General features: G+C 46.0%; 1 protein-coding gene across 1 annotated transcript in view; it reads right to left on the bottom strand.

Moving 5' to 3' along the window:
• Positions 1-24036, bottom strand: part of LOC134944449 (uncharacterized) — a 235903-nt gene that overhangs the window by 62868 nt on the left and 148999 nt on the right. Inside the window, exon 15 of the mRNA XM_063933024.1 lies at positions 5509-5850. Within this exon, the coding sequence (XP_063789094.1) occupies positions 5509-5850 (342 nt within the window). The remainder of the gene's footprint in view (positions 1-5508; positions 5851-24036) is intronic.

Genomic DNA, 24036 nt, shown 5'->3' with positions numbered 1-24036 from the left:
AATTACCCTGACCACACCCCGTCTATACTCTTACACCTGGCGGTTCGCAGAACATCTAACACACTCAGAAGACTTTAAACTCTACTTGACCCAATCATACCTCAATTACACAGGCGATAATGCAATACATATTGATAACATGAACCTCTTCTGGCAGGCTTCTAAACCGGTCATTAGAGGTCAAGTGAACTCATATGTAGCCGCCAGAAAGAGACAACTAAGGGAGAGAATGGCTAAAGCCTCTCTCCAGGTTACTTCCATTTATTCTCAACTATTGGCCGATCCATCGGAATCCAATAGAACACGATATAAAGATGCTAAATTAGTCTACGACACACTATGCACGGAGCAGGCCAAACTGTTCCTTTCCTTCCAGTCCAACAAATATTTCCGTTGGGGTAATTGCCCTGGAAAATTATTGGCAAATATGGTGAAGGCTTATGCAACCCCCAAACATATCTCAACTATTCGAGATGCCCTCGCTTCACCAGCGCTAACACAAGAGGCAATTAGCGATACCTTTCTGTCCTTCTTTGAAAAAGAACAAACGGCTGCGCTGAATATCAGGAACGAAACATAATGTACAGAGAGCCAACGTAAAAAATAACAATGTTTATTAATAAAACATATAAAAAGATTAATTATCAAATAACCGGTGAATAATATATATAAATATATATAAGAACAATCACTAGATGTGAACTAGTGGTATATTGTAATAACTCAGCTTATTGGGGTGAAAAGTTCCGTGATTCACTTGTTAGATAGTTGATAAATACCAGGTGTGTTGGTAGGATCCTAATGAATTAAAAGTCCCTCAGTTGAAATTGATATTCAATACCTTTCCAAAATGGGCTGGTAAGAGCCGAGCGTCCTCGGCTTCAATGTCCTGCAATGCCCATATACGCTGTGCAGCGGAAAGGAATGGACCGTCTCTCTCACAACCCGGTCGTGGCGGCGTGTGCGCTGAAGCCGCTGATGTCGGATGCTGTAGACGGAGGGTGCAGCGGGGACCAAGGAACACCTGGAAGATTTCACCTGAGCTGAGTGTGGATAGTGGCGGGTCCTGACGCGTTTCGTCACGTTCACGTGACTTTCAGAAAGTCACGTGAACGTGACGAAACGCGTCAGGACCCGCCACTATCCACACTCAGCTCAGGTGAAATCTTCCAGGTGTTCCTTGGTCCCCGCTGCACCCTCCGTCTACAGCATCCGACATCAGCGGCTTCAGCGCACACGCCGCCACGACCGGGTTGTGAGAGAGACGGTCCATTCCTTTCCGCTGCACAGCGTATATGGGCATTGCAGGACATTGAAGCCGAGGACGCTCGGCTCTTACCAGCCCATTTTGGAAAGGTATTGAATATCAATTTCAACTGAGGGACTTTTAATTCATTAGGATCCTACCAACACACCTGGTATTTATCAACTATCTAACAAGTGAATCACGGAACTTTTCACCCCAATAAGCTGAGTTATTACAATATACCACTAGTTCACATCTAGTGATTGTTCTTATATATATTTATATATATTATTCACCGGTTATTTGATAATTAATCTTTTTATATGTTTTATTAATAAACATTGTTATTTTTTACGTTGGCTCTCTGTACATTATGTTTCGTTCCTGATATTCAGCGCAGCCGTTTGTTCTTTTTCTATGCTATCACCACAATACTACACATAGTATTCCGGCAAGCGCAGACTATCGGGAACATAAAATTGTGATTATTTAATTCTATGAAACACGTATTGGTTTTCACTTTTTATTTTGATGATTAGGCGCTCGTTTGTTGCAGTTTTTTGTTTCTGTCCTTCTTTGAGACTTTATACACGGCCCCTCTGGACCAACCAGAACTTGGCTCAGAGTTTTTAACAAAAGCCGACCTTCCCACATTATCAGAAGAAGACAAAGAACTCCTCACTACTCCCATTACTGCAGAGGAATTGGAAGCAATTATTAAATCCCTACCCAATGGGAAATCTCCCGGCCCAGACGGACTGTCTGCAGCCTATTACAAACTACTCTTACCACATATTAGCGAGCATCTTTTAATTTTATATAATTCAATTCTGACAGGACACCCGGCTCCTCATAACTTCAACACAGCACGAGTCATAGTCCTCCCCAAACCCAATAAGGACCACACCCTGGTCTCGTCCTACCGACCAATCTCACTATTGAAGCAAGATTTTAAAATATTCACGAAGATATTGGCTTCCCGACTCCAGTTGGTCCTACCTAAACTACTTCATCCCGCCCAAACAGGGTTCCTACGTAACAGACACTCTGTGCATAATGTTCGCTCTCTCCTAGCGGCCATGACCAAAACTCATGACTCGTTGGAGACGGGGAACATTGTTCTAAGTTGTGATGCAGACAAGGCATTTGACCGAGTCTCTTGGGCCCACATTGACAGAATACTCAGATTCCAAAATTTTGGCCTAGACTTTCTTCAGGTATTTCATACCCTTTATCGTACCCCCCAAGCCTTCTTAACAATTAATGGTCATAACTCTAGACTCTTTTCCTTACACCGTGGCACAAGACAGGGATGCCCTCTATCTACTGTACTGTTTAGCTTAGCCTTGGACCCGCTTCTTCGCCACTTTATAAAGGAAACGAAATGGCAGGGTATAAAACTGGCAGACCGAGAACTTAAATTCTCAGCATTTGCAGATGACATCCTATTGTACTTTAGCAACCCCAAAGAGGCCATCCCACATCTACTAGACATATTAAAATCCTTTGAACAAGTTTCTGGGTTTAAAATCAACTACTCTAAAACGGAGGCTTTGGCCTTCTTCCCTTCGGCCAAAATGGGTTGGGACACCACCTTCCCATTTCAATGGGCCCCAAATAACCGCATTACCTATCTAGGTATTGTGTTTTAAAGTCATCCATCTGAATTGTATCCCCTCAACTTCTCACCATTACTCACTAAAACATTTGCTGACTTCGCTAGGTGGGCCCATCTCCCCCTTACATATACGGGCAGAAGTCATTTGTATAAAATGATTAGCTTCCCACGTTTCTTATATGTGCTTCAGATGCTCCCACTGATTCCACCCAAGGACACATTCACTCAATTGGATAAAGCATTATCCACATTTATTTGGGCGGGAAAACGCCCTAGATTTTCATTGTTTAAATTGCGCCAACCTCGGTCCCTTGGTGGATTAAATTTACCATGTCTGTATACTTATGCTCTAGCAGCTAATTATAGGATTGCAGTGGACTGGATCAGCGGACAAAGCATATATGCAAACACATATCTAGAACAATCCTTCACACCTTCTTGGAACCTGATAACCCTGTTACATACAACCCCCAACTCCATGCCAAATAGAGCAAAACACAATTTACTTATATCCTCCACTTGTACAGCATGGCGATCACTCCGCTCACGACTTGGAATATCACGATACAAATCACTGTTTCTACCTCTCTGGGGTAATCCAGACTTTCAACCCCACACAACCTCACATATATTTCATACCTGGCACAATGGAGGCCTGTAATATATACACCAATTTTTGAATGCCGAAACATTGACTCTACTAACACACTCGCAGGTCATAGCGCTTTTCCCACATTTACAGATACCACTGTTCCCATTCCTTCAAGCCTGCAGTTACGTACAGAGGGCCCTGTCCTTGATACCACAACATGATAAATCTCACAATCTGGATAAAACACTACGCCTGTCCGTGAATAACACCTTTTCCACAGCCTTTATATATTCACACTCTCGCACCTTACTAAACATAGACACAGGCTCAGTGGGACTTATGAAATGGAGAATAGAGTTCCCGGATCTCTCCTTAAAAGTGATACTAGAGGCCAACACTTATCTAGACAAAACACTGGGTTCCATTTCATACTCCGAAATGCACCAGAAAATCCTACATAGAGCATATGTTACCCCAAAGCTACGACACCTCATGGGAGCTGCCCCCTCATCCCACTGTTTTAAATGTGCTGCTCTGGACGCAGACCTGGTTCACTGCTTATGGTCTTGCCCCAAGGTGTAGACACTATGGCAAGCACTCCAATCATACATTACAATAGTTATCCATCCCTAATCAGCTGCTACCAGTAATGTACTAGCCACACTGACTACCTGACATCTGGGAGTTGTCCATCCCTAACCAGCTGTTACCAGTAATGTATTAGCCACACTGACTACCTGACATCTGGGAGTTGTCCATCCCTAACCAGCTGTTACCAGGAATGTATTAGCCACGCTGACTACCTAACATCTGGGAGTTGTCCATCCCTAACCATCTGTTACCAGTAAAGTATTAGCCACACTGACTACCCGACATCTGGGAGTTGTCCATCCCTAACCAGCTGTTACCAGTAATGTATTAGCCACACCGACTACCCGACATCTGGGAGTTGTCCATCCCTAACCAGCTGTTACCAGGAATGTATTAGCCACACTGACTACCTAACATCTGGGAGTTGTCCATCCCTAACCAGCTGTTACCAGGAATGTTATTAGCCACACTGACTACCTGACATCTGGGAGTTGTCCATCCCTAACCAGCTGTTACTAGGAATGTTATTAGCCACACTGACTACCTGACATCTGGGAGTTGTCCATCCCTAACCAGCTGTTACCAGGAATGTATTAGCCACACTGACTACCCGACATCTGGGAGTTGTCCATCCCAAACCATCTGTTACCAGTAAAGTATTAGCCACACTGACTACCTGACATCTGGGAGTTGTCCATCCCTAACCAGCTGTTACCAGGAATGTATTAGCCACACCGACTACCCGACATCTGGGAGTTGTCCATCCCTAACCAGCTGTTACCAGGAATGTTATTAGCCACATTTCTTATTTAGCAAATTTTTATTTGAAAAGAAAATCTCCTTGCAACTAAGAGCCTGATTCACTATGGATTGCTAGCAGTCCTTAGCAATGCAGATTCAAGAGGTGCTACATACCACCTCCACCCTGCAATTGCGATGCGATCGCATCTCAGATAAACTCTGAGTAAGCTTTAGGTTTCTCAGCCTTGCCATAGCAGTGCGGCTTCCAAGGCCAAGGTAACTCCTGGAAAATGGGGGCCACATACCCCCGTTTTCACCCAACACCGGCAGCCTCCGCCCCTCCTTGCAAACACCTCAGCCGGTTCATCAGGCAGAGGCGTTCGCATATCTGTGCCGCGATTATAGGACCCGTTCTGCCCGTGCGCAATACTCAAACAATGGAGAAATGCAATAAGGATCTTATCAGCGATCCTTACTGAATTAGCCTCATCTAGGTTATTATTTTATGAGGAGAAAGTACAGAAATTTTACTTTTGCTGGTAATTCATATAAGTGTCTCCGTATTAGCTATATGGCCCTGCACCCTTTACTACCAGGCTTCATTCCTCACAATAGTACATTAAAATAAATCTGATACGTGTTTGTTATAATGCGGTAAGTACTATAGGTGTATATAGCCATCCCTCCTGGTTGTGCCAGATAATACTCAGTACTACTCACTTGTCACACGTAGCGGGCCTATTCTTCTCTCTATTGGGCTCTCAGAACCGGGACGCTCCAGCCTGCAGATAAATACGGCCCCGTTATCGGACTCCTGTACTCGAGTGAAAGTCAGTATCGCTATAATATCTCCAGGCGGCTCATCTTTTCTTGTAACGACTATCTTGTTGATGTCGGAGTTCACAGGGACGAGCTCACTTGCATCTCTCGCTATTTTAAGCCATTTCACTGTGTGTTCACCAACAATATAATTAGAAATGGCGCACATCAGAGTGCCTCTGTTCCCCATGATCAGTTTTCCTCCTATGGTTATTTCTTTCATCTCTGGATCAAGTAGCGTTCCTGTAAAAATGCAGACATCAGGGTAAGGAGTCAGAGTGGTATGTACTATACATGGCTGTAACTCACACAGGGGCAGATTTATGAAGCCTGGTGAAGTGATAAAGTGGAAGGTGATAACGCACCAGCCAATCAGTTTCTAACTTCTATGTTACAGGCTGGTGCGTTATCACCTTCTACTTTATCACTTCCCCAGGCTTAATAAATCTGCCCCAGAGTTACAGCACAGAATTCCACAGATTATTTCTCACCAATGCCCCTGATTCTGAGTTGCATGCAACCTCGAATGCGTACGTATATTTTCGCATGCTGCACATGTCACCTGTTACGTACAGTAGGTGCAATGCAGACGTACGTTTCTCAGCCACTTTCCTGCAGCTGATGTTTCTGGCTGGTAACTGGGCAGTAAGAATGGGAATGCACTTAAGAGAACACAGCCAAATCATCCATTAGCAACCTAGGCTCTTCCCTTATGTCCAGTGGGCCAGAGGTGCCCCAATTTGCAGAAACCAATTTTTATCTGTGTTTATGGAGAGGAGAAAGGGGGTCCAAACCAATAACTTGGCTAGGGCCCAATGTAGAGGATGACAACTTTTAGTTTAGGGAGCAAATGCAACCAAGTGTCTCCGGCTTTTCTACCGGCACACGGCAACAGCAAAATGAAAAAAACTGCAAGTGTGGTTAATCTAATAAGGATGCAGTTTAAATGAGCAGTGATAAAGTTGAATAATTATTATGTCTAAGATCTATAATCAAATACAGTACATCACCTACCAGCCCTGTCTGACCGGGCGAAAACACAGCGGTTCTCCCCTCTTCTGGCTGGGATAACAAAGCTGTAATCAGCATACTACATTACGTTAGGTTTTACAGTTTCATACTGTATGTACTTATCACATTCAGATATCTCCTGGTACATCTTTGCTCCATACACCATGTAGTGTGCCCTGCTATTTGCGCCCTGACGTGCCGCTGGATGGTGTTCTAAATTACTTAGTGTAGCATAACGTAGTAATGTAATGTACTGAGGCGCTGGAAAAGCCAGAAAGTTTAATACAATTTTCTGTCCACCAGAAGTCACTGTTCCTAAACTGCACAGCACATGTGTAAAATAGCCAACAAAGCTTCTGTAGCACCACCTGCTGATTGGCTAATGGAACCTGTCATTCATTACACTATACAGTAGTACTGAACTGCATTTACCTCATTACATAATGTAAAGAAGCCTGTTTTAAAGATGCTCAGGAAGTTTTTCATAAATGGAGATCATTTCAGTATCAATTGTTAAATCTCTAAGTGCATAAGAAATATACCGGTAATATATTTGACTAATTTTATATACAAGCATATTTTATGGGTATACAGGTATACCTATCATTATATACCTTACACGGAAAATAAGCATATTCCATAGACTTAGATATGTAATCTTTATACACACACATTAGTTTATATATAAGATACATGTTCCTTTAACAGATTTTGTATAAAACATCAGCAGGTTCAGTGTATATAATAGAATTGGAATTAGCCCAAAATAAGGCTAGCCAGCTTCTAACTTGTTACCAAGGACAGTAGGTCCTAATATGAACATAAAGTTTAGAGAGATTCTAAATAAGATAGTGGGTGTGGTTTGGACCGCGTGCAAAGCCGTGGCTGAGCCGCCTGAAGGATCCAGGCTGTATACAGCGATCCGCTGTGCTGCCCGCTGGACCCCACACCGCTACACCAGGTGCGTGCAGATGCGAATAGCCCTGCCGCTGCAGAGGCCGAATCCCCACCTAACCCCGTGACCGCACCCAGTATACTCCGCGGCCCAGCCGCCATCACTGGAAGACGGGAACATTCACCGTGACACAGATCCGGCTTGTACAGCGGCTGTCTCTAAGGTGCATCCTGCTGACCCCTGCGAATTTGGGAGAGAGACAACACCGTGCTGCACATCCAGGACTCCTCAGGTACCGCGCTGGTCGCTGCCTGGGGTTTACCCTCACTGCTGATGCAAGGAGCGATTGGGCTCTCCTACCTCACCCTCCTCCTTCCACAGAGAGCACTTATATAATACATATCGCACCTCCATTCCCCTGCTCACAACTATTTAGCAGCAATACCCGTTATGGAAAAATATGTAGCCAAAACGCCTCGTGCGTGCAAGAATTCACAAAACAAAAATAAACCAGCAACTAAAGATAAAGACCAAAGTCCTACTCAACAGAGATATTCACCCTCACCGGGCAGAAAAGATCCGGTTGACCTGCTGCCCCCTGACATCCAGGCTAGCCCATCTGCAATGCAGAAAGCCAGGGAAATTGCAGAAATCATTTCACCACTATTAGATGCCAAGCTGGCACCATTAATGAAGGCCATCACATCAGCTGCTGCACAACTGACCCAACACACACAGCACCTGGCAGATGCCGAAGATTGCATCTCCACACTGGAAGACGACCATAATGCGATACAAACACAGCAGCAAGCACATGATAACACCTTGGCGGCCATGAGTGATAAACTCGAGGAATTGGAAAATCGCAACCGTCGGAACAACTTGCGCCTGATTGGCCTCCCTGAATCCGTCAAACAAAAAGATCTACTAGATTTGGTTACTCACTGGCTCCCCGCAACACTTGGTTTACCCTCTTCACCCACTTCCTACATGGTCGAAAGGGCACACCGTATCGGCCCTGATAGACAATCCTCACAAGCTTCCCAGACCCGCCCTAGACCGGTAATCTTTAAACTGCTAAATTACCTTGACAAGGTGAAGATTTTAGAAGCATATCGTAAATGCTCAGACCTCCACCATGAGGGATCTAAAATTCTGCTTTTTCAAGACTTTTCTTTCCAGGTTTCAACGCAACGAAGAGAGTTCTCCCCGGTTTGCAAAGAACTATTTTCCAAAAATATCAGATTCGCTCTACTATATCCTGCAAAGTTAAGACTCTTTCATGCAGGCAAACCACATTTTTTCCATACCCGGAAGCTGCTCGCAACTTCCTCAAGTCTATATCAGACTCGCACTCTGATTCTAGAATGGACGATGCTGATTGACTTTCCTAAAACCAAGTATTTCTTTGCTCTTTTTCTCTCTCATCTCTCCTCTCTGCTCCAATGGATAATGTAATATTAATAATATATATTTGGCTCATACAGCCATTGATGAGTGGATACACTTCTTACTTGATGGGGGTGGGGGGATGGCGGAGAGCTCTACTCCCAATTGTTCTGTCGGCTCCCTTTATGTTTCCTCTCCCCCTTCTCTTTTCTATTCATACTAAGGTTTCAGTTATATATGGATGGTTATTGTTACTATCATATTTGGTTCAAAAATTTAAAAATGTTTTTGATAGGTGGCCAAAGTTGTATTAGCAAATACTTTGTACATATACAAAAATTTCTCGTTATATGTTGAAAGTGACCCCACATGACTTCCTTACATGCTTCTTTGACCCCTCCCCTGCTCGCTGGGACTGGGGAGTGGGTTACCGATTGTGGCCTCTCCTTCTGAGTTCCATCAGACTGGGCATTGGATAATGTCGAATCCCGAAGAGGCCGAAACTCCTCTTGATAACTCAAAGAGGTCTCTTAAATTTGTCTCATGGAACGTGGAGGGTTTGAACACACCAATCAAGAGGAAAAAAGTACTAAACCACCTTAAAAAATTTCACCCCGATGTGGTATTACTACAAGAGACACATTGGCGAATCACTGACCCTAACGTACTTAGGGATACTTGGGTGGGAGACTTTAGAAGTGCATCATATACTACCAAAACAAGGGGAGTGGTAATCCTTTTTCGCAAATCACTACATTATGAGATCAGGGAGGAACGAGTGGACCCAGAGGGTAGATTCCTGTTTTTAAAGGTTGATATCGAGGGAGAACGTTTCACTCTGGCTTGTATTTATGCCCCCACAGGGCCTAACGCTTCATTTTTCTCAGATATTTTTGTTCACTTACAGGATTGGGTAGAAGGATCCTTGATACTAGGAGGAGATCTTAATGTCGTTCTAGATCCGATGCTAGATGTGTCAGGTGGTCCCAGACAATCAAGTTTGAATAGATCTACTCCCCCACCACTGTCCCTAATGCTAGACTCCTTAAAGCTCATAGATCCTTGGCGATTTCTTAATCCTGATTCCAGGGAATACTCCTTCTCACACCCACACAAAATATTCTCCAGACTAGATTATTGGCTAGTATCCTCCTCTTTAATACATAGAATACAAGACACCACCATCGCTAACATCCTTCTATCAGATCATGCTCCAATTACATTATCAATTACCCTGACCACACCCCGTCTATACTCTTACACCTGGCGGTTCCCAGAACATCTAACACACTCAGAAGACTTTAAACTCTACTTGACCCAATCATACCTCAATTACACAGGCGATAATGCAATACATATTGATAACATGAACCTCTTCTGGCAGGCTTCTAAACCGGTCATTAGAGGTCAAGTGATCTCATATGTAGCCGCCAGAAAGAGACAACTAAGGGAGAGAATGACTAAAGCCTCTCTCCAGGTTACTTCCATTTATTCTCAACTATTGGCCGATCCATCGGAATCCAATAGAACACGATATAAAGATGCTAAATTAGTCTACGACACACTATGCACGGAGCAGGCCAAACTGTTCCTTTCCTTCCAGTCCAACAAATATTTCCGTTGGGGTAATCGCCCTGGAAAATTATTGGCAAATATGGTGAAGGCTCATGCAACCCCCAAACATATCTCAACTATTCGAGACGCCCTCGCTTCACCAGCGCTAACACAAGAGGCAATTAGCGATACCTTTCTGTCCTTCTTTGAGACTTTATACACGGCCCCTCTGGACCAACCAGAACTTGGCTCAGAGTTTTTAACAAAAGCCGACCTTCCCACATTATCAGAAGAAGACAAAGAACTCCTCACTACTCCCATTACTGCAGAGGAATTGGAAGCAATTATTAAATCCCTACCCAATGGGAAATCTCCCGGCCCAGACGGACTGTCTGCAGCCTATTACAAACTACTCTTACCACATATTAGCGAGCATCTTTTAATTTTATATAATTAAATTCTGACAGGACACCCGGCTCCTCATAACTTCAACACAGCACGAGTCATAGTCCTCCCCAAACCCAATAAGGACCACACCCTGGTCTCGTCCTACCGACCAATCTCACTATTGAAGCAAGATTTTAAAATATTCACGAAGATATTGGCTTCCCGACTCCAGTTGGTCCTACCTAAACTACTTCATCCCGCCCAAACAGGGTTCCTACGTAACAGACACTCTGTGCATAATGTTCGCTCTCTCCTAGCGGCCATGACCAAAACTCATGACTCGTTGGAGACGGGGAACATTGTTCTAAGTTGTGATGCAGACAAGGCATTTGACCGAGTCTCTTGGGCCCACATTGACAGAATACTCAGATTCCAAAATTTTGGCCTAGACTTTCTTCAGGTATTTCATACCCTTTATCGTACCCCCCAAGCCTTCTTAACAATTAATGGTCATAACTCTAGACTCTTTTCCTTACACTGTGGCACAAGACAGGGATGCCTTCTATCTCCTCTACTGTTTAACTTAGCCTTGGACCCGCTTCTTCGCCACTTTATAAAGGAAACGAAATGGCAGGGTATAAAACTGGCAGACCGAGAACTTAAATTCTCAGCATTTGCAGATGACATCCTATTGTACTTTAGCAACCGCAAAGAGGCCATCCCGCATCTACTAGACATATTAAAATCCTTTGAACAAGTTTCTGGGTTTAAAATCAACTACTCTAAAAAGGAGGCTTTGGCCTTCTTCCCTTCGGCCAAAATGGGTTGGGACACCACCTTCCCATTTCAATGGGCCCCAAATAACCGCATTACCTATCTAGGTATTGTGTTTTCTAGTCATCCATCTGAATTGTATCCCCTCAACTTCTCACCATTACTCACTAAAACATATGCTGACTTCGCTAGGTGGGCCCACCTCCCCCTTACATATACGGGCAGAAGTCATTTGTATAAAATGATTAGCTTCCGGGGGGGGCGTGGCTAGAGGCCTAACTGAGAAGAGGTGTCCCGAGGGAGCTCCTTCCGAAATAAACCCTGTTAACCCCTCATTCCAACTTTTACCCCACCTATCTCTCCCCCATTTCACCCCACAGTTGCCCCTGTAAGACAGGGCACCAAGGGAGTGAGCTGCGGAGCCGGAGCGCAGGCTAGCCCTGTGCTTGCGGGTTGCGGCCTTCCCTATAAAGTGAAGCCGGGGCCTAAATTTATTGCTGCCCCCGCCTGTGATCGCCCGCTGCCCGGCCGCTAAAATACTGCCCCCAGACTTACCCCACCATCGCATCCTGTGCCCCTTGCCTGGGGAGACCTGACAGGGCAGCAGTGAAGAGTCTGAGAGCACCGGAGGGTGCAGGGCCGGAGCCGATCTGAATTGCGGAGCTCCGGTGGCGGCGGCCATATTGGGTGTGGCGTCTGAAGGAATACAGGCGCTACACCGTTGTGTGGAGACCGCCGGACACGGTAACTGGCGGGGGGGGGGGGGGGGGCGGACGAAGAGTGCTGAGGGACCTGGGGGCACCCAGAAGTAATATAAACCCCTGGGGGCACCGCTGTGAAAGCCCAGAAGAAGTCCCTCCACACATTTTTGACGGCGGCCATCTTGGAGGTGGCAGGACAGACACATTTTATCTTACCTGCACTCTGCTGCCCCTGCTGGAGCAGTGAAAAATTTAGTCACTCTATTAACACAAGGAATCCAGCTAAAATCTATACCCTGCAGCTGCTATTTTTTTTTCTCTTCTTTTCTTTATCTTCTGCACGATATTTTATATAACCACGGTAAGGTGTGTGGTACATTAGAACGCTCTCCCGTGGATCCTTCTCACCGTCTTCACAGATTAATGGGACCTTGGTCCTATAAATAATGTAATTTCACGGATGCCTGACTTCCCCCTCACCCGGACCAACTGTTAAGCATGTAACGTACAGGTGGACCAATCTTGTTATCACTCCTTCAACGGACGTTCTACTTTCACCAGATATTATGAGCAGAGCGAACACCAGAGCAAAAAAATCAGGAGCTTCACAAGATATCTCACAACACTTCTCACGCCGAGAGAAACCATCAGAAGCTTCGTCTCCGTCCTCACCGATGCCCACCCCCATCATGGACCAGACGGATGCACCCTCAACCAAGGCGGACATCCAGTCCCTCCAAAACATGATACTAGACCTCAAGAGCTCATTTACAACAGCTCTCCAGACAGCGATCGGGGAATTAAAATCCGACATGGCGGCACTGGACTCCCGCACAACCGCGCTAGAGTCACGGGTGGACCACCAACAGAATCTCCACAAACAGGTGGGGGAGGACATGAGTTACCTATCCAGCGAACTGGAACTCCTTAAGGATAAAGTTGAGGACAGCGAAAATCGTGAAAGGCGGAACAATTTACGCATCCGCAATGTTCCTGAATCTATCACAGCCTCTGAATTGGAACCATACCTCCAACGCCTGTTTCTACACCTGGTCCCGTCACTTTCAAATTCTGCCATCTTGATAGAGAGAGCCCATCGCGCCCTGAGACCTAAACCAAAGGACTCAGAACCTCCCCGTGATGTTATCCTCCGATTTCTGTCCTTCAAGATAAAAAATAACATAACTTTGGCGTGCAGAAACTCAACCTCAATTTTATTTGAAGATTCCCGGCTCCAGATTTATCAAGATCTGTCACCAGTGACCATTGCTAAACGACGCGATTTACGCTCTGTCACCTCCACACTGCGCGACAATGGTTATAAATATCGCTGGGGATTCCCTTTCCGCCTCATTGTGGAGATTGATGGCAAAATTCACACCATTCGCTCTCCTGATGATGGGGACAAATTGTTTCGAAAATTGCAGATGACTCCGGCTGCTACCTCATAGACGTGAAACTCCTTTCGTTTAATTTTAATGTTTTTATAACGTTTAACCTAACTAATCTTGTTCTCAATCTTGCTCAACTGATATGTAAACCCTGTTTTAGGTACCGCTCCATACACAAATGCTCATTAATTTCCTTCTTAGAAGGCTCTTGTTGGCGGACCTTTAAGCCTCATGTAGCACTAAGTTGTTATCTCGCAGTGCTGGTTGGCGGCTTGGAACCATTGCCGAATAGATAAATTAACGGATTGGATTTTTTTTTTTTTTTCCAAAGCCATGAGAGCTGTCTCTGGCCGCCAACCTGTCCAGCGATCATACCATTGGTTTTATTGTTGTTACTAAAATGTTATTATTTGTTATGTGATCACTTAAGTTATCGAGTTTTACATTTAGGAATATTTCGCCCCTAAAACAGGTTTTAGTGGGCTACACAATGGTCCACCCGTTCTGTTTGTTAGTGGTTTCGGATGGGGGGCGTCAGTGCTTTATCTTGATACCTCCTCCCCCGACTCTTAGGGATTAAAGTTATTATCAAGCATAGAGGGGTGATACCCTCGTCTGTTATATTGCATTTTTGTCCCGCCAGTGAGCTCTCTCATTTTTCTTTTCTTTGAGAGCTCAACCTTGGCAGCCGAGTATCCTGCTTACTGGATACTACGTCTGCTTTATTCTCTTTTGTTCCTCTTTCTTCTATTCCCCTCCTCTCTTAGACCCCAGTTACAGTACAACTGTGTATTACCACCCTTGTAATCACAGAAAGATTGATTTATTTAACTAATATTGTTCGTATACAAAATCATACACTCCTATTTTATTCTTTAGTTATTCTTTTTTTTTTTTTTTCCTTCTTTCTCTGTCTCTCTTGTTTGTGTTAGCAGAGTCCGGGAACCTAGTGATCTCCAGCGAATTACCCCCTCCTCAGTTTCAACCATGCCGCTAAAATGCCTGTCCATTAATGTCAAAGGGCTGAACACTCCTCAGAAACGCTCTCATCTCCACAGATCTCTCAGGACATTGAAAGGTGACGTGATTTTCTTACAGGAGACACACTTGAAATTAGATTCCCATCCCTCTCTGACATCTAAACAATTTCCTATGGCCTGGTATTCCAATCATACATCAAAAAAACATGGGGTGGCTATCCTAATAAGGGGGTCCGTTCCTTTCCAATTCCTAGACAGTAAGCACGACAATGAAGGCCGTTATGTGATGGTGAGAGGAAAAATTGGACACGAGGAGGTTACCTTGGCTAACCTGTACTCTCCAAACACTGCCCAATCCAAATTCTTTCGTAAGTTTTTCCACGACCTTTACTCATATAGACGAGGTAAAATACTCGTGGGTGGCGACTTCAATATGGCTCTCACGGGCATGGACAGGTCCGGCCCCTTGCGTAGTAGTCAAACCCCGAATTCCTCCGTATTACACAGGGGGATGGCCGAGGCTGGTTTGTTCGATGTCTGGCGATTCCTTAACCCGACCACCAGGGACTATACCTTCTATTCCAATCCGCACGATGTGTACTCTCGTATTGATATGTTCCTGAGTTGTGCACCTCTCTCCCGCACCGCTCGCTCTTCCTCTATAGTCCCACTCACCTGGACTGACCACGCAGCTTTAATTGCGACATTTGATATTTTTGATATCCCTGACGGTAGACCGACATGGAGACTAAACGAGACACTATTGAAGATCCCTAAGTTCCAAGACTTAATTAAAACAGAGCTTCGGGATTATTTTGCGGTTAACGTAGAAGGAGACTGCAATATAGCCACTATATGGGAAGCCCATAAGGCGGTTATCAGGGGATCCATTATCCAATTTGCATCCCGCCGCAAGAGAACACGAGAAAACCAAATTGCCCTGTTAACGGATAATATTGGAACATTGGATCAGGAACATAAACGCACACACTCTAAAAAAAACCCTAGCCGAACTTTCTAAAGCACGAGATGAACTACAAACCCTCTTGGCAGAGAATATTGAGCGCTCGCTTCGATGGGCCAATCAATCATTTTATGATAAAAGTAACAAGGCACATACCTTATTAGCTAACCAATTACGAGCCAAAAAAGCTAACCAATCCATCCATACTATTAGACAACCCTCAGGTAACATTACCTACGACCACAAAAAAATTAATAATATCTTCTTTGACTACTATAGGACGCTCTACAACCTTGATCCCCCGTCCAACCCCTTAGCACAAGCCGACCAGGCACAACAATACCTAGATTCATGCGCTCTTCCTCATATAGACGAGGAAACTAACTCTACTCTCAATGCTGATATTTCTGCTGAGGAAATTGAGGCGGCTCTGAAAACCCAGAAACCCTCAAAAGCACCTGGTCCGGATGGCTATCCGATGGTGTACTACAAAACCTTCGCCCTTCAACTCATCCCTCATATGACCTCCCTGTTTAATAAAATATTACGGGGCACGCCCTTCCATACTGACTCCACGACGTCCCGCATTATTGTAATCCCGAAGCCCGGAAAAGACCCCTCGCATTGCACAAATTACAGACCCATATCTTTGATAAATACTGATCTTAAATTTTTTGCCAAAATACTAGCAACTCGTCTGAACGCTGTGTTGCCATCATTAATAGATCCTGATCAAGTGGGATTTATCCCTGGCCGTCAGGCCTCGGACAACACCAGACGCACTATTGATTTGATTCACCAAATAAACTCGTTGAAAACACCAGCGATTGCCTTGGCGCTGGACGCCGAAAAGGCATTTGACCGCATTTCCTGGCCCTTTTTGTTTTCCACTTTATCTTCATTTGGCATCCATGGTCATTTCATCACTGCAATAGAGGCCCTCTACTCCAACCCCTCATCTATGGTCCTGACCAATGGATTGAGCTCACCTCGATTTAGTTTGAAGAATGGCACTCACCAGGGCTGCCCTCTTTCGCCCCTACTTTTTGCTCTATGCATCGAACCTCTTGCGGCCCGTATTAGGCTTAATACGGACATAGGGAGGATTACAGTAGGGCAGAGCTCATACAAAATATCTTTATTTGCGGACGACGTGCTCTTGACTTTATCTAACCCTTTGATCTCTCTTCCTAATCTACAAAAATAATTACTACTATACGGTTCCCTCTCGGGTTATAAAATAAACCACACCAAATCTGAGGCCCTTGCATTTAATATCCAACCCCAGACCCACTTGATTCTAACCTCCTCCTTCCCTTTTCTTTGGAGACCCTCGGCTATCAAATACCTCGGCATATTCATTACTAAATCCTACACCAGCCTTTACCAGACTAATTTTGTTCCTATGATTAAAACTCTCACCCAAGATTTGGACAAATGGGACAGATTATTAATTTCATGGATTGGACGGATTAACGCCCTAAAAATGAATTTCCTTCCCCGTATTCTTTACCTATTTCAGACCATTCCGATAATGGTGCCCCGAGTGACTCTGACCTCATTGCAATCATTGTGCAACAAATTTATTTGGGCTCATCGTAAGTCACGATTAAGACGAACACTGTTGACTAAGAGTGCCACCTCGGGCGGACTGGGATATCCTAACCTTCAAGCTTATTTTAATGCCTGCCACCTTAATCACATGGTGTCCTGGCATTCCCCTCCAGGGAACAGAAAATGGGTCGATATTGAGAATTCAATATATCAGGGCGTCCCCCTTGACTCTCTTCTATGGCTTCCCAGGTCCTGCAGGCCAGCCTCGGCTTATTCAATCCCCACGATTAAATTTACCCTTGGATTGTGGGACAAACTCCGTAGCACCTATAATTTATCCTCACACCCCTCACCTCTGACACCTATCTGGGGACACCCTGCCTTTCCCTCAGGCTGCGAGCGAAAAATAGCAGCCCCATGGCAATCTCAGGGTGTCACGAGATTTATTCATGTTAAAGGCCACTCAGCACCGACCTCCTTTGGGGATTTTCAGGAACGCCTTGGTTTGCCATCCTCGTGTCATTACCATTACATCCAAATTGTTAGCTTAAAACTACCCCTTTGAAACCACCCACTTCCTTTGAACATATGTGTATACTTTCAATTGGCAAAAAGGGTAATATCTCAACAATATACAACTCGATTCTGACCCCAGATCCGCCTGCCCGTGAACCCCATGAACTAGCCTGGGAATCAGATCTCTCCCATCCGTTGGAAGATGATCAATGGGAAGAAATCAGAATGCGCATCGCTAAAGCTTCCATTAGTGTGGCACTCAGAGAATCATGCTATAAGATCTACACCAGGTGGTACTTAGTCCCCTCCAGACTTCATTCCAGTTACCCCACGACATCAAATCTGTGTTGGAGACTCTGTGGAGAGGAGGGCACCTTTTCTCACATATGGTGGACGTGCCCGTCTATTCGCCCTTTTTGGAAAAATAAGAATTTACTTACCGATAATTCTATTTCTCGTAGTCCGTAGTGGATGCTGGGGACTCCGTAAGGACCATGGGGAATAGCGGCTCCGCAGGAGACTGGGCACAAAAGTAAAGCTTTAGGACTACCTGGTGTGCACTGGCTCCTCCCCCTATGACCCTCCTCCAAGCCTCAGTTAGGATACTGTGCCCGGACGAGCGTACACAATAAGGAAGGATTTTGAATCCCGGGTAAGACTCATACCAGCCACACCAATCACACCGTATAACTTGTGATCTAAACCCAGTTAACAGCATGATAACAGAGGAGCCTCTAGAAAAGATGGCTCACTACAGCAATAACCCGATTTTTGGTAACAATAACTATGTACCAGTATTGCAGACAATCCGCACTTGGGATGGGCGCCCAGCATCCACTACGGACTACGAGAAATAGAATTATCGGTAAGTAAATTCTTATTTTCTCTGACGTCCTAGTGGATGCTGGGGACTCCGTAAGGACCATGGGGATTATACCAAAGCTCCCAAACGGGCGGGAGAGTGCGGATGACTCTGCAGCACCAAATGAGAGAACTCCAGGTCCTCCTCAGCCAGGGTATCAAATTTGTAGAATTTTACAAACGTATTTGCTCCTGACCAAGTAGCTGCTCGGCAAAGTTGTAAAGCCGAGACCCCTCGGGCAGCCGCCCAAGATGAGCCCACCTTCCTTGTGGAGTGGGCATTTACAGATTTTTGGCTGTGGCAGGCCTGCCACAGAATGTGCAAGCTGAATTGTACTACAAATCCAACGAGCAATAGTCTGCTTAGAAGCAGGAGCACCCAGCTTGTTGGGTGCATACAGGATAAACAGCGAGTCAGATTTTCTGACTCCAGCCGTCCTGGAAACATATATTTTCAGGGCCCTGACAACGTCTAGCAACTTGGAGTCCTCCAAGTCCCTAGTAGCCGTAGGTACCACAATAGGTTGGTTCAGGTGAAACGCTGAAACCACCTTAGGGAGAAACTGAGGACGCGTCCTCAATTCCGCCCTGTCCGAATGGAAAATCAGATAAGGACTTTTACAGGATAAAGCCTCCAATTCTGACACGCGCCTGGCCCAGGCCAGGGCCAACAGCATGACCACTTTCCATGTGAGATATTTTAACTCCACAGATTTAAGTGGTTCAAACCAATGTGACTTTTGGAACCCAAAAACTACATTGAGATCCCAAGGTGCCACTGGAGGCACAAAAGGAGGCGGTATATACAGTACCCCTTTTACAAACGTCTGAACTTCAGGGACTGAAGCTAGTTCTTTTTGGAAGAAAATTGACAGGGCCGAAATTTGAACCTTAATGGACCCCAATTTCAGGCCCATAGACACTCCTGTTTGCAGGAAATGTAGGAATCGACCCAGTTGAAATTCCTCCGTCGGGCCTTACTGGCCTCGCACCACGCAACATATTTTCGCCAAATGGGGTTATAATGTTTTGCGGTTACATCCTTCCTGGCCTTGATCAGGATAGGGATGACTTCATTCGGAATGCCTTTTTCCTTCAGGATCCGGTGTTCAACCGCCATGCCGTCAAACGCAGCCGCGGTAAGTCTTGGAACAGACAGGGTCCTTGCTGGAGCAGGTCCCTACTTAGAGGTAGAGGCCACGGATCCTCCGTGAGCATCTCTTGAAGTTCCGGTTACCAAGTCCTTCTTGGCCAATCCGGAGCCACGAATATAGTGCTTACTCCTCTCCATCTTATAATTCTCAGTACCTTGGGTATGAGAGGCAGAGGATGGAACACCTACACTGACCGGCACAACCACCGTGTTACCAGAGCATCTACAGCTATTGCCTGAGGGTCCCTTGACCTGGCGCAATACCTGTCGAGTTTTTCCCAACGGTTTATAATCATGTGGAAGACTTCTGGGTGAAGTCCCCACTCTCCCGGGTGGAGGTCGTGTCTGCTGAGGAAGTCTGCTTCCCAGTTGTCCACTCCCGGAATGAATACTGCTGACAGTGCTATCACATGATTTTCCGCCCAGCGAAGAATCCTTGCAGCTTCTGCCATTGCCCTCCTGCTTCTTGTGCCACCCTGTCTGTTTACGTGGGTGACTGCCGTGATGTTGTCCGACTGGATCAACACCGGCTGACCTTGAAGCAGAGGTCTTGCTAAGCTTAGAGCATTGTAAATGGCCCTTAGCTTCAGGATATTTATGTGAAGTGATGTCTCCAGGCTTGACCATAAGCCCTGGAAATTCCTTCCCTGTGTGACTGCTCCCCAGCCTCGGAGGCTGGCATCTGTGGTCACCAGGACCCAGTCCTGAATGCCGAATCTGCGGCCCTCTAGAAGATGAGCACTCTGCAACCACCACAGGAGGGACACCCTTGTCCTTGGTGACAGGGTTATCCGCTGATGCATCTGAAGATGCGACCCGGACCATTTGTCCAGCAGGTCCCACTGGAAAGTTCTTGCGTGGAATTTGCCGAATGGGATTTCTTCGTAGGAAGCCACCATTTTTCCCAGAACCCTTGTGCATTGATGCACTGAGACTTGGCTCGGTTTTAGGAGGTTCCTGACTAGCTCGGATAACTCCCTGGCTTTCTCCTCTGGGAGAAACACCTTTTTCTGGACTGTGTCCAGGATCATCACTAGGAACAGAAGACGAGTCGTCGGAACCAGCTGCGATTTTGGAATATTGAGAAGCCAACCGTGCTGCCGCAACACTACCTGAGATAGTGCTACACCGACCTCCAACTGTTCTCTGGATCTTACCCTTATCAGGAGATCGTCCAAGTAAGGGATAACTAAAACTCCCTTCCTTCGAAGGAGTATCATCATTTCGGCCATTACCTTGGTAAAGACCTGGGGTGCCGTGGACCATCCAAACGGCAGCGTCTGAAACTGATAGTGACAGTTCTGTACCACAAACCTGAGGTACCCTTGGTGAGAAGGGTAAATTGGGACATGAAGGTAAGCATCCTTGATGTCCAGAGACACCATGTAGTCCCCTTCTTCCAGGTTCGCAATCACTGCTCTGAGTGACTCCATCTTGAATTTGAACTTCTGTATGTAAGTGTTCAAAGATTTTAGATTTAAAATCGGTCTCACCGAGCCGTCCGGCTTCGGTACCACAACAGTGTGGAATAATACCCCTTTCCCTGTTGCAGGAGGGGTACCTTGATTATCACCTGCTGGGAATACAGCTTGTGAATGGCTTCCAAAACTGCCTCCCTGTCGGAGGGAGACGTCGGTAAAGCAGACTTTAGGAAACGGCGAGGGGGAGACGTCTCGAATTCCAATTTGTACCCCTGAGATACCACCTGAAGGATCCAGGGGTCTACTTGCGAGTGAGCCCACTGCGCGCTGAAATTCTTGAGACGGGCCCCCACCGTGCCTGAGTCCGCTTGTAAAGCCCCAGCGTCATGCTGAGGGCTTGGCAGAGGCGGGAGAGGGCTTCTGTTCCTGGGAACTGGCTGATTTCTGCAGCCTTTTAACTCTTCCTCTGTCATGGGGCAGAAATGAGGAACCTTTTGCCCGCTTGCCCTTATGGGAACGAAAGGACTGCGCCTGATAATACGGCGTCTTCTTATGTTGAGAGGCGACCTGGGGTAAAAACGTGGATTTCCCAGCTGTTGCCGTGGCCACCAGGTCTGAAAGACCGACCCCAAATAACTCCTCCCCTTTATAAGGCAATACTTCCATATGCCGTTTGGAATCCGCATCACCTGACCACTGTCGTGTCCATAACCCTCTTCTGGCAGAAATGGACAACGCACTTACTCTTGATGCCAGTTGGCAAATATTCCGCTGTGCATCACGCATATATAGAAATGCATCTTTTAAATGCTCTATAGGCAATAATATACTGTCCCTATCTAGGGTATCAATATTCTCAGTCAGGGAATCCGACCACGCCAACCCAGCACTTAACATCCAGGCTGAGGCGATTACTGGTCGCAGTATAACACCAGTATGTGTGTAAATACATTTTAGGATACCCCCCTGCTTTCTATCAGCAGGATCCTTAAGGGCGGCCATCTCAGGAGAGGGTAGAGCCCTTGTTTTTACAAGCGTGTGAGCGCTTTATCCACCCTAGGGGGTGTTTCCCAACGCACCCTAACCTCTGGCGGGAAAGGATATAATGCCAATAACTTTTTATCGTGGGAAACCCACGCTTCATCACACACCTCATTTAATTTCTCAGATTCAGGAAAACTACAGGTAGTTTTTCTTCACCGAACATAATACCCCTTTTGGTGGTACTCGTATTATCAGAAATGTGTAAAACATTTTTCATTGCCTCAATCATGTAATGTGTGGCCCTACTGGAAGTCACATTTGTCTCTTCACCGTCGACACTGGAGTCAGTATCCGTGTCGGCGTCTGTATCTGCCATCTGAGGTAACGGGCGCTTTAGAGCCCCTGACGGCCTATGAGACGTCTGGACAGGCACAAGCTGAGTAGCCGGCTGTCTCATGTCAACCACTATCTTTTGTAAAGAGCTGACACTGTTAATTCCTTCCAACAGTTCACCCACTCAGGTGTCGACCCCCTAGAGGGTGACATCCCTATTACAGGCAATTTGCTCCGCCTCCACATCATTTTCCTCCTCATACATGTCGACACAAACGTACCGACACACAGCACACACACAGGGAATGCTCTGATAGAGGACAGGACCCCACTAGCCCTTTGGGGAGACAGAGAGAGAGTTTGCCAGCACACACCAGAGCGCTATATATATACAGGGATAACCTTATATAAGTGTTTTTCCCCTTATAGCTGCTGTATTGTTAATACTGCGCCTAATTAGTGCCCCCCTCTCTTTTTTAACCCTTTCTGTAGTGTAGTGACTGCAGGGGAGAGCCAGGGAGCTTCCCTCCAACGGAGCTGTGAGGGAAAATGGCGCCAGTGTGCTGAGGAGATAGGCTCCGCCCCTTTTTCGAGGACTTTTCTCCTGCATTTTTATGGATTCTGGCAGGGGTTAAAATTCATCCATATAGCCCTGGGGGCTATATGTGATGTATTTTCGCCAGCCAAGGTGTTTTTATTGCTGCTCAGGGCGCCCCCCCCTAGCGCCCTGCACCCTCAGTGACCGAAGTGTGAAGTGTGCTGAGGAGCAATGGCGCACAGCTGCAGTGCTGTGCGCTACCTTGGTGAAGACAGGATGTCTTCTGCCGCCGATTTTCCGGACCTCTTCTTGCTTCTGGCTCTGTAAGGGGGCCAGCGGCGCGGCTCTGGGACCAGACTCCATGGCTGGGCCTGTGTTCGATCCCTCTGGAGCTAATGGTGTCCAGTAGCCTAAGAAGCCCAATCCACTCTGCACGCAGGTGAGTTCGCTTCTTCTCCCCTTAGTCATTCTATGCAGTGAGCCTGTTGCCAGCAGGACTCACTGAAAATAAAAAACCTAAAACTAAACTTTTCACTAATCAGCTCAGGAGAGCCACCTAGTGTGCACCCTTCTCGTTCGGGCACAAAAATCTAACTGAGGCTTGGAGGAGGGTCATAGGGGGAGGAGCCAGTGCACACCAGGTAGTCCTAAAGCTTTACTTTTGTGCCTAGTCTCCTGCGGAGCCGCTATTTCCCATGGTCCTTACGGAGTCCCCAGCATCCACTAGGACGTCAGAGAAATGGTAGCAGCACTTATTGCTCAAACATGCGGACATAATCTAGACCTTTCCCCTGAAACTGCCCTACTGCATGCTCCCATACCGTTACTACCTAAAACCCAAGACAAGCTTACCATGCTACTTTGCATGGCGGCTACATCTCTGATCGCTAAATGCTGGAAAGACCACAAACCTCCCTCCAAGGCATAGCTGATATCCAAAATTAACTATATAGCCAACATGGAATATATTACAAGCCTGAGGAATAACACTGTGGCACAGTTCCACAACATCTGGTCTCCTTG

Source organism: Pseudophryne corroboree, chromosome 7, assembly GCF_028390025.1.
Source record: "Pseudophryne corroboree isolate aPseCor3 chromosome 7, aPseCor3.hap2, whole genome shotgun sequence".
NCBI lineage: Eukaryota > Metazoa > Chordata > Amphibia > Anura > Myobatrachidae > Pseudophryne > Pseudophryne corroboree.
This window is presented reverse-complemented; position numbering and strand designations above follow the sequence as displayed.